We start from the raw sequence: 14,113 nt of genomic DNA, 5'->3' as shown, positions 1-14,113 counted from the left end.
GTTCTCCTTCACAATCTGTTGCTGCAGCTATGGCACATCTCTTGGCACATTCTTGGCAATTCCGACATCCTAGGAGTAGTCACCATCGCCTTCGAGGGGTCATGCAACGTTATCTCAAATGCATCGTTCATGCACATATCGTCGTCTTCTTCAACATCATTAATCATCATCTATCGTCACTTGTGTCACCTCATGACTTAATGGACGGACAGGACACCCGGGACACGATATAAATGTCGTCCCGGACTTCCGTATTTATGGCAATGTTATTTCTTTAGGTCTTAAGTCATATCGGGCTGCTCTTGCAATATCCGGGGAAGAATTTTCCTCTAATAGGAACGATTGTATTATCGATGGTCACGCGTTTTACACGAGTTTTATGCCAGTTCTATGAAGTACGTCGTGGACTGTTTTCGATTTCCCCACTCTCGTTGTCTAGGATCAACCTTTGGTCGAACATATGCTGAAGTAGCTCGTGCACATTTCATATTGTGACGACTTGTAAGTGCACCATCTCAATAGTGTCCAAATACTTACAGTCTTCACGCCGTGATGTTCTAATGGTATTTGTCACCTTTTTATAAGACTTACCGTACTGATCGGGTTACTGTACAAGCATATGCATGTGCTGGAGAGCGCTCGCGCTAGCGAGTCATTGTGGGTTACAAAGGGAATGCGACTTGCTCAGCGATCAGCATCGCAAACTTTATTTCTCGTAGTACAAGTCACACGAAATAGACTCGATTCATGGGCCATCGCGATGCTTGACGAAGGCTTGTACGTTTACAGCACAATCATTAACGAAATGTTTTTGTAGCCAATTCAAAGGCTCACGCACTGCACGAGGGGATGAGATGAACTGATGTATCATAGAATCATAAAAAACATACATAGAGACGTGATTGCCGCGTCATCGAAAATGTATTAGTGTGAGTAGAGTAAAAACTTCGACTGCGGTCCGGACCTCCACCTATGTTGAAAGCGGCTGATGGTTTTGAGGAGAGATGACGTTTGGCAAGGAACCAGATCACGAAGCTTATGATGGCTGCACCTCCTATAACTCCGCCAACAACACCCCCAGCTACAGTTCTAACGTTTGAACTTGTTAAGCTACTAGTAGATGTTGATGACGGAAAAAGTCCTGTGGCTGCGGCTGAAGAACTAGTCAAAGAGGCGTACACAGTGATGAACGAAGCAGACAAAGTGGACAAATAAGTGACTGTGGTAGTGGTAGTAGATGGTACATGGGTTGCAGTAGATTCCGGGAAGTCTACAAAAAGTGAGTGAATTGGCTTCTTGTGACACAGAGGTAATGCCCAAATCCTGACCTCCGTTGTTTAGCGCTGCGATAGGGTCGAACCCAGCAGTCACCTTCAGAAAAAGTTAGATTTCGACAGTTGGGTCAAGTGAATATGCACTAACGTTCAAATATGCCCAATTCGGAACTTTGGTACCAGCAGGAATGTCCATCGGATATCTGTCAATCAGGTGTATTAGAGAAGCCTGCAGAATATCAACAACCGTGCGGACTGACAATCCGATGGATATCATGGAGCAGTTGGAGCACCAGGAAGACCAGCTATAGAAAACAAGGGCCTCGTGAAGCTGAGCATACTTGATACAACCTGAGTACCACTCACGACAAATACAAGGTATCCTGACAAACGCTGCAAGCGGCCAACATCGAGTAGGTTACTGTACTACATGCGCAAGCGGTTGTTCCATCGCCCGAGGGAGCTCCATAAAACCAACCGGGAGACAAAGGACCGACTGTAAAATCTGCGCCAGAACTAGTATACAAGTTTAAGGCATACTCAGAAACGAAAACTGCGTACCTCCACCCACGCAGACGCCCTGGAGGTAGGAAGCAACCACGCAAGGGTTCTGTTGGAGGCTGTTGTTCATCTGCAGATCACCCGATCATGCATCAGGATATATATCGTAAACCTCGAAAAAGATATTACCCAACTATCAGAAGATATGCATGTCGCAGTGGACGCCTGCGCCAAAGCACCTCTGGGTACAAGCCCTGCTGCTACCGAGACCACTATCAACGATGATACCCTGGAGAGCGACGACATGATAGAAGGAAGAAAGGTGGGAAAGCCAAAACAGGCTGGAGCTTTCAGGTTACATACATATCGTAGTTAGGTGCTTCCGTTATTGTCGTATAAATAAGAAGTTCATTACTCACTCATATCAGTGGGCGTCTGCGCAAAGCTACCTCTGGGTACAATGTTGCCACAACCACCATCAACGACCATGGCTTGGCTCAGAGTGACAGCATGATGGATAAAAAGAACAAGGATGGGGAAGGCGAATTGGACAGCCTGACTCGGACTAGGAAGCCTTCGAATTATGGCACTGATTGTTACCTCTAGCAGTTAGACGCGATGCCGTGCGTGGCGGTAGTATTGTGAACAGAACTGTCAAAAATTGCTGCATTTTAGTTGACGTGAGACCACTAGATGGTGAGTTGAATGAATTCCTTGCAAAGCTGTATTCTGTGACCACTGGCACTACTCTGTCCAAGGCAAATTCTCCGTGCCTTGTTTTTCCCTTACAGATATACTGTAGTCGAGCGAACTCAGCATTGATGTTGTCAAAACCTGTCCCGAGCTACTTGGAAACCTCAGTATCAAAGTTGGCTTTATGAACCTACTTTCGACAAGGGAATTGAGAAGACAGCCTCCAGACTTGAACATCGTGGAGAGCCTGTAGTACGTCCTGAGTTCTGCCACATTCTGCCCACAATACTATGATGGTCCGCCTCAATTGCCAAGCTTGATTAGAAATGACGGACTTGGTGTTCTCGATAGTTCGAACCGTCGAACGCCTCCATTCCAGCAAGTAGCTTAAAGAAAGGCCCACCACTGGTAATGACCATTTCCCGTAACGACAGATCCGTTTTCGAGCATGATCAAGTCTACTTGGCTCGGATCCAATTCGTGATCCGTAATGATCTGATGAGAAGTCATGTCAGATGATCGTCCAGCAAAAGTAGGGTGGTGAATCATGTGACATGTCTCTCATCCGTCACCCGTGCGAATATCTGACTAAGACTATACAGTTGCCAGCCACCGCAAGGTTCCAAAGTTGTCTCCGCCAAGGCCTACAGCGCCGACAATATCCTCAAAACTCCTCATGGCCCCCTCGACAACGTGAGTCTGCCAAGTTTCTGAATGGTTAACAACTGTTTACATATTTGCCAGGGTTCCTACAGTCTCGGTTCGTCCATATACTCGCGATCTGTATGATATCCATTAACTTCTGCTACAGGACATCGAAGTTCCGGAGACCCTCCTTAAAAAGCGCAAGCAGAACGAAAAGGCACGGGAGGAGCGCCTTGCTGCTGCTACTGCCGCACGGAAGGTTCGTGGCAACTTGTTAATTACGGCCTTGCTCTATATATGATGCATACGATTATTTCGAATGAATGGCTAGTAGGATTCGTTCTGCAGTGCCGCCTTCAAATTAACCATCTTTCGGGACTGATCTTTTTACTTTCCAATTGCTCCATTTTCGATAGCATACTGATTTCTGTTTCAGGCATCAAAGGCAAAACGCAAGGTTATCTTCAAGCGGGCGGAGAGCTATGTCAAGGAGTACTTGTCAAAGGAGAGGGAGGAGATCCGATTGAAGCGTGCTGCCCGGACATCCGGTGACTTCTACGTTCCCGCAGAAGCCAAGGTTTACTTCGTCGTCCGTATTCGTGGGTACGTGCAGTTTCCTTCGGGATCATTCATTCTTCTCATATCCGCGCAGTATCAACGAGATTGCACCCAAACCCCGTAAAATCCTACAGCTTCTTCGCCTTCTTCAAATCAACAACGGTGTTTTTGTGAAGGTCACCAAAGCTACTCAGCAAATGCTCCGACTGGTTGAGCCCTACATTACATACGGGTAAGTCGACCACTTCGTGGATCTTCATGGAAATTGATAAGTTCCCTTAGCGAGCCAAACATCAAGTCCGTCCGCGAACTCCTTTACAAGCGCGGTTACGGGAAGGTCAACAAACAACGTATTCCCCTGACCAACAATGCCATCATCGAGGAAACCCTCGGCAAATATGACATTCTCTCCATAGAGGATCTCGTTCACGAGATCGCTACTGCCGGCCCCAACTTCAAGCAGGTCAGCACAATAATGTCATCAACATTTTCTTTTGCTGACAGATTGGAACAGGCATCTAACTTCCTCTGGCCGTTCAAATTGTCGAACCCTAACGGTGGCTGGAGGACGCGCAAATTCAAACACTTCGTGCAAGGTGGTGACTTTGGTGACCGAGAGGCCAACATCAACAAGCTCATCCGCCAAATGAACTGAGCGTGTTTTTTTATTGTGGTCCGACGGAGGGGTAGTGGCGGGATGGAGTAGTCGCAAGGTATGCTTGGCATGAAATTCATCATGTTCCTCTATTTTTGCCATGTATGCACTATGAAAACGCGTATGGATTTCTTCCAACACTTCAGCATTCAATTGGCATGATGAGACTTGTATTATTCTACGTTGTTGTAATGCAGATCAGGTTAGTGGAGTTCGCGCCCACATGGAATTACCACAGTCCCAGTTCCAATTCATGAGGATGTCAATTCGACGAGATAACACAGCAGCGCATTCTATTCTGGGATGGCTTTACAACGAACTAGTACTCCCCAGGACCCAAGTGAAACCTCTCGTCAAGTAAACAACATCCTTCGTAATTTGAGGTGCGCTGCGGATGATGACAAGAGATCGAACGAAGCAACCTCATTTCTTCGTCCAGAGGAGAACATTTTCGCCACTCACGCAATGTGCAGCGTGTCCCAGCCAGCCTACCCACGTCGTTACATGTCAATAACCTCCCAACCCTTCCGATCAGCCTGATCTATCCTTCTCCAGAAGACGGCAAGCGGAATGCAGCTCCTCCTTCAGGGCACCATTCTACAAGATCCGTCCGAGTCGCAGGACCTGATCCACCTCGCAGCTGGACAACCCTTTCGTCTCCAAGGATCAGGGAGGGGGACTTGGCGGGCGTCAACTTCCCTGCTTGGCGCGAACATGCCCTCGACCTGGTGTTCTCCTTTGACAACGCGTCAGTGCGCCCATCAGATACTGGTGCATCTCTTCGTAGCGTTCGGACGGGCGAGTTCCCTACACTTGCATTACTATGCCTTCATGTTATTCGCATGGAATGTAGCGGATCTGAGTTGGCCGAAATCAGGCCCTATATCCCACCTCACCTCCGTCGCGTCTTAATGCGTCACAGTGCAATAAACTGTCCCCTCTCTCTAATGGAGCTGAATGCAATTTGCGGAGAAGATAGGCATGCAGACGGAGAGCTCGTAGTCGTTGGGCCGCACGCTACATTGTGTAGCGACCATTTCCGGCGCATACATTCCTCAAGAGAGTCGATGCCTGGGGGATGTACAGCAGTGGAGGATACGTGGGACTCCCTTGCAACAGAGGGGAGCGAGCCTAGTACACTCTTCTGTCTTACACTACTGTCCACGTCGGTAACCTTCGGCTTGAGCGACCTCCCGCCCACGATCACTTGCCTCTCACTCATAAATATCACTTTTAAACCAGCGTCCTTTCAACGACTTCCATCGTACTGCCCTCTGGTCTCATTGTTGGACCTGTCTTACAACAATTGGCTCGTGCCAGCATCAGGGGAGAAGCTACTACAAGATTATCCGTGGGCGAAATTGCGCTTACTTGAAAATCTTGGGGTTACGAGGGTGTTGTATTACATCGTCACTTCTGTCGCAAGTCAATAAAGGTCGATGGGATGACGTGAACGTCATTCATTGACATATAATATACATAAATTGAACCACATAGGAAAACTAGACTATAGATTCCTGATGGGTATAGGAGTCTGAGTGGAACGTAAATAAAATCATACCCGGGCATCGAGGAATGAGCCCAGATCAAACGGAGGCAAGTACTGCATTCCATATTAGATCTCGTAGACAATATATTACTACAATAAAACTTACCTCAACACTACTAGTCAATTTCTTCTCTCCTGAAGTTGACGCACTTTTGCTAGTAGGTTTTGGTGGGAGGGTAACTCCTGCAGGTCTGCTAGAGCTTGTGGGAACTTTGATATGCAGTTCACTCAGAGCTCCCCAGAGAGCAGAATTATATCGCACTGCAACTTCCATATGAGATACGGACAGTAGATTGCTGTGATCTGAGAAATAGGTCTTAGCGTACGGTACTGGCATGTGAGGAAATACAACGCTCACAGAGTATTGCACGGTTTATCTGGTCTGCGACACATTCCCGTCTTGCCTGGTCAAGATATTTGGACATAGGGCTCATCTCTGGCACCTTATATGCGAGGAGGCCGCCAACATTCTCGAGCTCCTTCAAATAAGTTGCTCGGTCTTCCGGCTTCCGTAATAGTTCCACTAACGCATAGAGCTTCTGCGCATGCAGTATTAACTCTGTCTGATAACGCTCGTCAGCCATGTGATCAAAGTCGCGGGAGAGATTGGTCGTGTGTCCTGGTGTTGCTATAGATGTGATCCGATGGTGCGGAACATAGGGAAGAGGGATTGTTCGGCAAGCTTCGATGAAAGCATGGATACGGAGATTGAGCGAAAGTAGTGTCGGGTCCAAAACAGTACGGGAGGTGTACTCTATACGGTCAGGGGAAGAATCGACAGAAGACGACGTTTCTGAGGAGGGTACGCTTGTTGAGGCAAGAACACTGGGGAAGTGCTCGTTGAGGAGGGCAGTAGCTTCATCGATTCGCCCCGAGAGAATTTCTATTCGTACTTCTGGACAAAAAGATTAATATTAACAGGACTCCACCGAGAATTCAGCGCACCTTCACGACGCCGTATCCTCCGGAGGCCTTCCTCTGTTAGGTCCGCTGAGGTCCCTTGTAACCTTCTGTCGGACGACGTAATTTCATCTCCATCTTTGTCGAGGTGCCTCACGGCGGTATCCCTAGCGAACGCCTGCGCAGTCTTGGTGTAACAATTATGACAGAGATAATCGAGTACGAAGGCACGCTGTAGAGAAGAGCAAATTCAGTCACAACAAAGTTCTTGGCGGATCGGAACGCACGAGATGATCAGGTTGTGGTTCTGCGAATTGTTGGTTGCTAACTGGTGGAGACGGAGATGGGATGCACAATGCAGGCGCTGGGCTCCTAACGATGGAAGACATGAAGGAGTTCAAGCGATGCTGCTTGTCATGAGACACAAAATTAAGAAGGCACTGCGCCGCTAAAAACAGGACTACTGGTAGGCACTGGAATATATCTCAACCACTCTAAGAGTAACTCTTACATGCGTGTATATATGTTCAACATTCAACTCGCGGGATCTCTGTATAATACATATGTTGGTATAATAACTCGAGCCTTGTGCAATTAAGGTGTTAAGGGGGACGTGAACCGGGGCTCCGAGTCCTAGAGTGCCGTACAACGCTTGCTCTTCTTCCACTGTAGTACGAACCAGAAAGGGCATCTCCTCCCAATAAACAAGCTTGCTCTTCAGCGAGGGAAGCTCTGTGTGCAATTGATGTACCACGGCCTCGCCGACGCGGAGGCTTCCCTCTGTAAATATAGGATTGAGATACAATCGTGACATCAAAGATAAATGTGCCGCCACTTCCAAGCAGGTATCTAGAAGGTCATCAATAACAAAATGAAACAGATAAGACAATGAACTCACGGGATGCTCTCCTTGAAAAACTTAGTTGATGCGGGTGGAGGCATGTGTGCCTCTGGAGATGTCAATATCGAGCAGACATAGAAAAAGTTGCCAAGGAAAGCGAAGACAAAGAGATACACTGAGAGTCCTTCAACAGACTTTCTGGCATACTGGAGAAGTCATTTAGAGGAATGTATTCGAACTAGAACAAAGAATAAACTCACGTTCTTCCATATCTGAGGAAGCCGGGAAGTCAAATATAATGAGGTACACAGCCAGGCGAATATTCGGCCAATAACGCGTTCCGCCGATGGGGAGTCTTCTGATGATTGAGAGCGCGACTCGTTCTGGCTAAGTGCCAGAGGGAATTTGACGGTCACAACCCCTGCATCTGATGATGACACATGGTAGGCCGTGTCGTGCGAGGACGCTGTCAATGGATGTGGTACATCAACCTCATCTACCAGTACCTGTCCGACGCTGTCACTCCTCTCTACTAAAGATCTGGAGTGAGCGTTGGTTAGAGCTCCAACACTAAACAAGGCCCCAAATCCAAGCAAGACCATACTTGCCCCACGTCGACTCGCACGCGAACTGGCCCTATGGCCACTCGCCGTACGCGAGCTGGACTGCTCAACCTCAATATCTTCCGCATCTGCCATACGCTGCTCTGAACGACCCCGGGAAAATGCTGCGAACTCGCGCTGAGGAGCTGTAATTTGCAATGACGTTGGAACGACCGGCTGGCTTCGAGCACCCGGTTGATGATCGTGGCGTTCTTGGCTCCATGAAACGCGTTTCCGCCCAGAGTGAAAACTTTCTGAGAGTGCTGACAAGACTGCACCATCAACCTCATCCTGTGCTTCTTCGACGACCTGGGGTGGTGTGTCATCGAACGACTCGTCGACGACGACATGCTTTCGTGTAACACGATGTTCAGGATGTGATTCAGAGAATGCACCTAATGCTGCTGCTGCGGCAACATCCCCTGCGACTGTCGATAGTGTACGATAGTGTGATGCGTCTAAGGAGAGTCGACGAGCAGTGGATATGGTTCGTGACCGTGTGCGTACGTACACCTCGGATAGCGTTTCTGGTTTCCAGCCATAGTAGAAGTATTGAGCCAGCAACGAACAGTCCACTATGCAAAAGTAGGTCGCAAGATAAGTCTGAAAGCGAAAGCAAGTCACTATCGTTCAGACACGGTATGAACATCAGTAGCTCACCTGGAAGGGAAGCTGGTGAGTGAGCAAACATCCGACTAAATTCGAAAAGTCGCCTAGAAAGCAACATCAGCGGATGGCGAATTGATCGATAAGGATGAATCGTACCGAGCATCCAATTGCACAAGAACGGTAGCGCGAGGCCCTCACACGACCGCCGTTTGTGATTTTCAATCACCTGTCTACGATGGCGAATATATGGCGCAATCCATCGTCAATTTCACCAAGTGCAACGTAAGTACTGATCACTCACGGAAATTGGGCACCAAGCCAACATGCTATAGAAGTATAACCGAGCAATTCGCTGAATTTTGCTGTAAGCAACATCCTCGCTATTGGGCCCACTAGAACTTGAAGGTACGAGGATAAAGATGGGTTACGACAAGTCGAGCGCCGTAGATTACCTCCAGTTGGTTCACACACGCTAGTGCGTGGCGGCCTTGTTTGGATGTAGGTAACTTAAATCGTATCCTTGTGAGAGTGTGTATGACCAACCCTCTCTCCGTTTCAGTCATCCTCTGGCATCCGACAATGAACATGATGCTGCAGAATGCATCCAGCGATAAATATAAAATTTACTCGGGTGCATCACAGGCGCCTACTAGTAACATGGGCGCTCAACTTTCTGAAACCTGGCAAGTGACCCTCTAAACTGGTAAGTATTGAACCCATAATTTCCCGAATGTGAATTTCACTGATTGCCAAGTACCAACGTCTAGATAGGTAGAAAATTCTACCTCGGAAACTCTCGAAGTTATCAGTGACTGATGACTACTTCCCTGGAAGTCCGATTAAACGATACAGGACTCAGTTTCTACACTTTCGGATCAACTCATCGTTCCCGTTATCGATGGCGATTATGCTGCTGGATCTGACAATGTCCCAGAACCTATCTTCATTCGTCCCTGTTTGGTGTAGGGCTACGGCGAGACCGTTACCATAGCATGCCGCATCATATGCATGAGTCTTGAGCTTGATTTGCGACTAGCTTTGCCACGGTCCCTTGTCGCAGGCACATACTAACGCGGCCTAGTTTGTTTTACACAAGTCTTACCAGATTCTAAACTCGCTCTGACATTCAAGTGGACCTCTAGTGACTGTTAGCCACGTACACTGGTAAGTACTTGAGCTACACTTCTTTGCTGCAGTCCTGATCTCAATCACTAAGCATCATCATGATAGCTGCCTCCCCCAAAGTCCACCCGTCTGGTTCATTTAAACCAACCACTGCGGACATCATCAAAGTCAAACAATACTTCAAGTTATTTGCCATCCCACTTCCAGATGAACTCATCGATGACATTATCGATGCTGCCTCTTATTGGGCACACACGTCTTTAACAGTGGAGGGTTGTACTGTTGCCCGTGCCGGCGCAGACAAAATGTACATGCGTACATTGCCTCTTGCAGTGTACGGCACAGAAGGAGACTTCCTCCTCGATAAAGAAAATTTGCAGGGAGAAGTGTTTGTGCTTGGTGGGCTACCTCCGACTGAGCTGGAGTGCGCTCCCCCGACACGTGCTAAACCTTTTCGCATGATCGAGTTTCAACTATGGAGTCACGATCAAGGCTGGGGCGGTGATCATGATTGTCAAGGAACGTACAATGGCGCTTACTCCTGGTTCGATGCCAGTGTGGAGAGACTTGACTCCATGTCATATTTCACGAGAAGCATCGAGTGGCCCTCTTCACTCCTCTTCACCGCAGCTGATGCACAACGTCTGACAGACAATGTCACGTATGTTTGCCCCGCTGATGCGCGACCTTCGATGACTAATCCAGTTTCTCCCTCAGATTCATTCAAAAAGACATCAAGCAACCATTTTTACCTCCTCCTTCAACTCTCCAGAAAAATATTGTTGCGGAAAGGCAAACGACACACCATGTCATTACTTGGACGGACCTTGATGATGTCAAAGAAGGTTCACCCGAAGCGATTGCAGCTGGAAATAGGGGACAGGGATGGAAATCATACGATGGTAGCTTTATACGTGACTTGCAGGTCGGCGACTGCATTACTTTGTGGATGAGGGCTCGCTTCCCAGGCTGGAAGAATGAAGCTATGAAGGCGAAGATAACGGTCTTTTGGGCAGTATAGGCTGATCTACTGGTTGGTGTCAAGAAATGTGGACGAACAACTCCTTGTATGACATATATTTGTACATTCGATATGTATCATCTTTCCACACGTACAGGAGATTTCGATTAAGAGGCCCAGGGTAACTCCCTCGTCCAGTGGGTCCAGTTGCCTAAAGAAAAGAACTGTTCTCAAATTTGAACATATTAAAGGGGAGACCCGAGAATATATTAGATGAGAGACCTGGCACTGGAACCAGCATAGAAGCGGTCCATCTTCACATCCGGTAGCGGGTGATCGCTTGTCCCTTTTAAAAAGTGTCAATGCCACATCATCGTAAGTATAAAAGTACCCTACCAGCATGACAGTACGGAATTCCATCCTCCTTGTGTCCCCACCACATCACAGGCGACCACTCGTCCACGAGGTTGGCAAGCGTCTGCACGTGGCCATATGCAGCAGGCTGGGGACCGGACGGTCGGCGCAGTGCGACGAAAGTGAAGAAGAAACAGGCAAATATAAAGAGCGCAATGCATAAGTTCCAGATCTGCAATAATGTGAGAACGTTGTAACAGTTTTACATGGGCATCAAGGGCGAACCTGGGCAGTGAACATTGATACCCACAAAACCATCACGTTCTTGCTATCGGCGACGCGAGTTATGATGAATGAAAGCCCAAACATCCAGTCTGTGATCGTCAAGGATAGGGTTCAATAACACCGACAAAAATAGGCATGAGACTCACGCAGAAAAGGCTTCGCGAGGAAAAGTATGAGACAGATCGGATGAGTGAAAAGCGGCTTCAGCGGGTTCGTCGCCACTCTGAGTCCTTTCCTTGAGGTAGCACATCTCCACTGTGTTTCATCTCGAATGACATTCATGATGAGCTCTGAGCAATGCAGTCCAAGCGTCAACGGTCCCTGGATACCTGCGGTGACGACAAAGAGCAGAATCCATGCCTCGAGATTGACACTTGGCACATAATATGTGATGTTATTGGACTGCCCATTCCGAAAGAACGACCAAGTTTGTAGGGTCAGTGGGGGAGAATAAGATTCGCCGAAGTGGTTCCAGATATAGATGACGAGTGTAGCCCATCCAGCGCATGCCGCAACGATGACCCAAAGAGAAATGACAACTTTCCGGATGCTAGGGTGAGCATGCCACGCAGAGGGTTGTGTCTCTGGTGGCTTTGCTGGACCTTCATCCACGTCTAGGTCAGACACACGACGCATGCACCGGAAAGTAGCAGGGGTCAATTGCGTGTGGTGGACTAGTGCTGCGGTCAAGTCGAAAGGTGAGGAGCTCCACGTTAAGATCTTGACAGCCCGCATCCCTGACAGTGCGATCATCACCTGGAGGAGGAGTGCGACGCCCAAAAAGAGGAGAGGTAACCCTGCGATGGAAACACCGTCACCAAATAGTGCCTGAGTGGGTAGCATGTTGTGAGAGTCCGGGCATACGATGAGTGTGGCTGAGGTGTAGGATATAATGAGGAGGACAGCCGAGATGCCGTTAAGCAGGGCACCATTTGGGTTATACCATCCACGAGCTGCGGTCAGAAGGCGCAGATTGGTGTTGAAACGAAGCCGAGACTCTGAGGCTAGCGCAGAACGCAATGAGATGCCGTGTACGAAGCCTACGGACTCGGTACATAGCGTGACGATGGAGTACAGTATCAGGGTCAACATCTCCTCCTGCAGCAGCACTTGAGTATCATGTTCCTTAGGATCGACAGAGTTGAACCGGTTGAGCACGGTTACGCCGGAGACTCCGTGATTGGCTAAAGTGACGATACCTGCAACGATGCATAAGCAGCTGAAGATACTTGAACATGCGACTCCGACGAGAGCATATCTGCGACTCGTTAAACCACGGTGGTAAAAATCGACTCCAGTATCAGTGGCCTTCGCATCAGATATTATCGGGTGACCTGGGAGTGGGTCATATGAAAGAAGGCTGGACTTGGATGGATGACAATTTTCTTCCGTCAGTTTAGAAGAAGCTTCCATGGGACAGAGAGAAAGGAAGGCCAGGACATTACAAGACACGCAGATTAAAATATATTTCGCTTGTTACCACAGCCCCTGGTGCATATCACTTGGTGATGGAAGAGCAATCGTGTGACACGGTGTTTATATGTATCTGGTTGCACCGTTGATCGCATCGCAGTGCACAGAGCGGCAATATTACTAAAGGTGCACGTTGTCAGGATGAAAGCCAAAGGCTAACCTCCTTGTGATGTACTGCAGACATATCTGTGCACAGTCTGGTTGCTGTTCAATTGATTAATTAGTAGCAAGGATGAGGTCACTCGGAAATCCAAGGGAAAAGGTTGAATGTACTATGCAGGTGTGGAAAGTGATATCGGGAAAAATGAGACATACATTCGGGCGTAACTTCGAGGTGATCGCTTTGGTGCAAACGACTGATGACCACTCCAATTAGATGTGACAGATGGGCCTGACTCTGTCAGTAGCGACCAAGGTCATTGACAGATGCTGAAATCTAGGGTGAAGATAGGCTCGCATAGCTGCTGAATCGAGAGGAAGAGATGCTTGCATTGATACTACATCCCTTATTTTGCGCATCTGTACCACCACGCAGAGCGCAAGTTTTGATGTAGAGTTTAAGTTGTATATCGCTCCAGTATGTAAGTATTCCCACGCATCAGCCCGAAGCCCTCCTTATGTACTTTCATGGCCATGGCGGTAGTAGAATTCGATCAGGCAGATGGAGAGTCCTAGGCCAGTATGAACACCTAGTCTTCTACAATCCCTGAGTTTGCCCTACATGACTATATACTATGGCCCCTAAGATCATATGGAAGTTCGTATCAGCCAAGCGGAGATACATGACTCGGCGCTGATTTGTTTGACTCGTACGGCTTCAACTTTGATACCCACTATGACATTTCACTGTGATCCTCTGTAGTTTGACTCTGCCATCTGCCGCGCAAAACCAGTTTAGCAGAACCGGCTGGCAGAATGGCGGACTTCTCCCCACAACACTCGCGGCATATGCTGATATGATTTGACTCCTATCCATTGATCAAAGGCGACCCTCTAGATTGTAAGTAAATGTTTTTCCTATCTAATTGAAGACTTTGGAGTCAACAGCCCGTGAGTATCAGCAATTTGCATCCTGAATTTGTCCACAT

General features: G+C 48.1%; 6 protein-coding genes across 6 annotated transcripts; 3 read left to right on the top strand and 3 right to left on the bottom strand.

Annotated features, from left to right (window-relative positions):
- Positions 1 to 890: 890 nt before the first annotated feature.
- EDB93DRAFT_1120506 (uncharacterized protein) lies at positions 891 to 2,349 on the bottom strand. Its single transcript, XM_041448494.1, has 7 exons — positions 2,195 to 2,349; positions 1,965 to 2,122; positions 1,836 to 1,905; positions 1,641 to 1,779; positions 1,535 to 1,579; positions 1,423 to 1,477; positions 891 to 1,371 (listed from the first exon to the last, which is right to left on the bottom strand). Exons 1-7 carry the CDS (start codon positions 2,262 to 2,264, stop codon positions 1,162 to 1,164), a joined length of 747 nt encoding a protein of 248 aa, XP_041311965.1. The 5' UTR covers positions 2,265 to 2,349; the 3' UTR covers positions 891 to 1,161.
- A 795-nt stretch (positions 2,350 to 3,144) lies between these two features.
- On the top strand, positions 3,145 to 4,440 carry EDB93DRAFT_1295729 (60S ribosomal protein L7; the record flags this gene model as incomplete). The annotated part of the gene is made up of 7 exons (XM_041454612.1): positions 3,145 to 3,161; positions 3,213 to 3,228; positions 3,280 to 3,372; positions 3,550 to 3,716; positions 3,766 to 3,903; positions 3,954 to 4,134; positions 4,186 to 4,440. The coding sequence occupies 7 exons, from the start codon at positions 3,145 to 3,147 to the stop codon at positions 4,324 to 4,326; spliced, it is 753 nt and encodes a 250-aa protein (XP_041311964.1). The 3' UTR covers positions 4,327 to 4,440.
- Positions 4,441 to 4,629: 189 nt separating this feature from the next.
- On the top strand, positions 4,630 to 5,759 carry EDB93DRAFT_1238018 (uncharacterized protein; the record flags this gene model as incomplete). The annotated part of the gene is made up of 3 exons (XM_041451498.1): positions 4,630 to 4,709; positions 4,766 to 5,074; positions 5,114 to 5,759. The coding sequence occupies 3 exons, from the start codon at positions 4,630 to 4,632 to the stop codon at positions 5,757 to 5,759; spliced, it is 1,035 nt and encodes a 344-aa protein (XP_041311963.1).
- A 122-nt stretch (positions 5,760 to 5,881) lies between these two features.
- EDB93DRAFT_1076752 (PQ loop repeat-domain-containing protein) lies at positions 5,882 to 9,202 on the bottom strand (the record flags this gene model as incomplete). Its single annotated transcript, XM_041445268.1, has 11 exons — positions 5,882 to 5,929; positions 5,988 to 6,178; positions 6,234 to 6,770; positions 6,821 to 7,007; positions 7,063 to 7,103; positions 7,395 to 7,624; positions 7,674 to 7,822; positions 7,877 to 8,821; positions 8,879 to 8,931; positions 8,984 to 9,057; positions 9,129 to 9,202. The coding sequence occupies 11 exons, from the start codon at positions 9,200 to 9,202 to the stop codon at positions 5,882 to 5,884; spliced, it is 2,529 nt and encodes an 842-aa protein (XP_041311962.1).
- An 848-nt stretch (positions 9,203 to 10,050) lies between these two features.
- Positions 10,051 to 10,973, top strand: EDB93DRAFT_1246076 (uncharacterized protein; the record flags this gene model as incomplete). The annotated part of the gene is made up of 2 exons (XM_041452399.1): positions 10,051 to 10,613; positions 10,670 to 10,973. 2 exons carry the CDS (start codon positions 10,051 to 10,053, stop codon positions 10,971 to 10,973), a joined length of 867 nt encoding a protein of 288 aa, XP_041311961.1.
- Positions 10,974 to 11,043: 70 nt separating this feature from the next.
- EDB93DRAFT_654994 (uncharacterized protein) lies at positions 11,044 to 13,125 on the bottom strand. The gene is made up of 4 exons (XM_041457009.1): positions 11,699 to 13,125; positions 11,553 to 11,641; positions 11,310 to 11,499; positions 11,044 to 11,259 (listed from the first exon to the last, which is right to left on the bottom strand). The coding sequence occupies exons 1-4, from the start codon at positions 12,963 to 12,965 to the stop codon at positions 11,183 to 11,185; spliced, it is 1,623 nt and encodes a 540-aa protein (XP_041311960.1). The 5' UTR covers positions 12,966 to 13,125; the 3' UTR covers positions 11,044 to 11,182.
- Positions 13,126 to 14,113: the final 988 nt, after the last annotated feature.

This window comes from Suillus bovinus, assembly GCF_016758785.1.
Source record: "Suillus bovinus strain UH-Sbo-P2 chromosome Unknown EDB93scaffold_5, whole genome shotgun sequence".
In the NCBI taxonomy this organism is placed as follows: Eukaryota; Fungi; Basidiomycota; class Agaricomycetes; order Boletales; family Suillaceae; genus Suillus; species Suillus bovinus.
This window is presented reverse-complemented; position numbering and strand designations above follow the sequence as displayed.

What these genes read in the sequence shown, in the direction of transcription:
- EDB93DRAFT_1120506 (XM_041448494.1), bottom strand. Translation starts at nt 2,264, where the DNA reads ATGGTCGTTGATGGTGGTTGTGGCAACATTGTACCCAGAGGTAGCTTT. An exon ending in CAGGATACCTTGTATTTGTC is followed by an intron (nt 1,580 to 1,640) that starts GTGAGTGGTACT and finishes TGTTTTCTATAG; the next exon opens with CTGGTCTTCCTGGTGCTCCA. An exon ending in TCCATGATATCCATCGGATT is followed by an intron (nt 1,478 to 1,534) that starts GTCAGTCCGCAC and finishes CCTGATTGACAG; the next exon opens with ATATCCGATGGACATTCCTG.
- EDB93DRAFT_654994 (XM_041457009.1), bottom strand. Translation starts at nt 12,965, where the DNA reads ATGGAAGCTTCTTCTAAACTGACGGAAGAAAATTGTCATCCATCCAAG. An exon ending in CCTCGCGAAGCCTTTTCTGC is followed by an intron (nt 11,642 to 11,698) that starts GTGAGTCTCATG and finishes TGACGATCACAG; the next exon opens with ACTGGATGTTTGGGCTTTCA. An exon ending in AATTCCGTACTGTCATGCTG is followed by an intron (nt 11,260 to 11,309) that starts GTAGGGTACTTT and finishes ACTTTTTAAAAG; the next exon opens with GGACAAGCGATCACCCGCTA.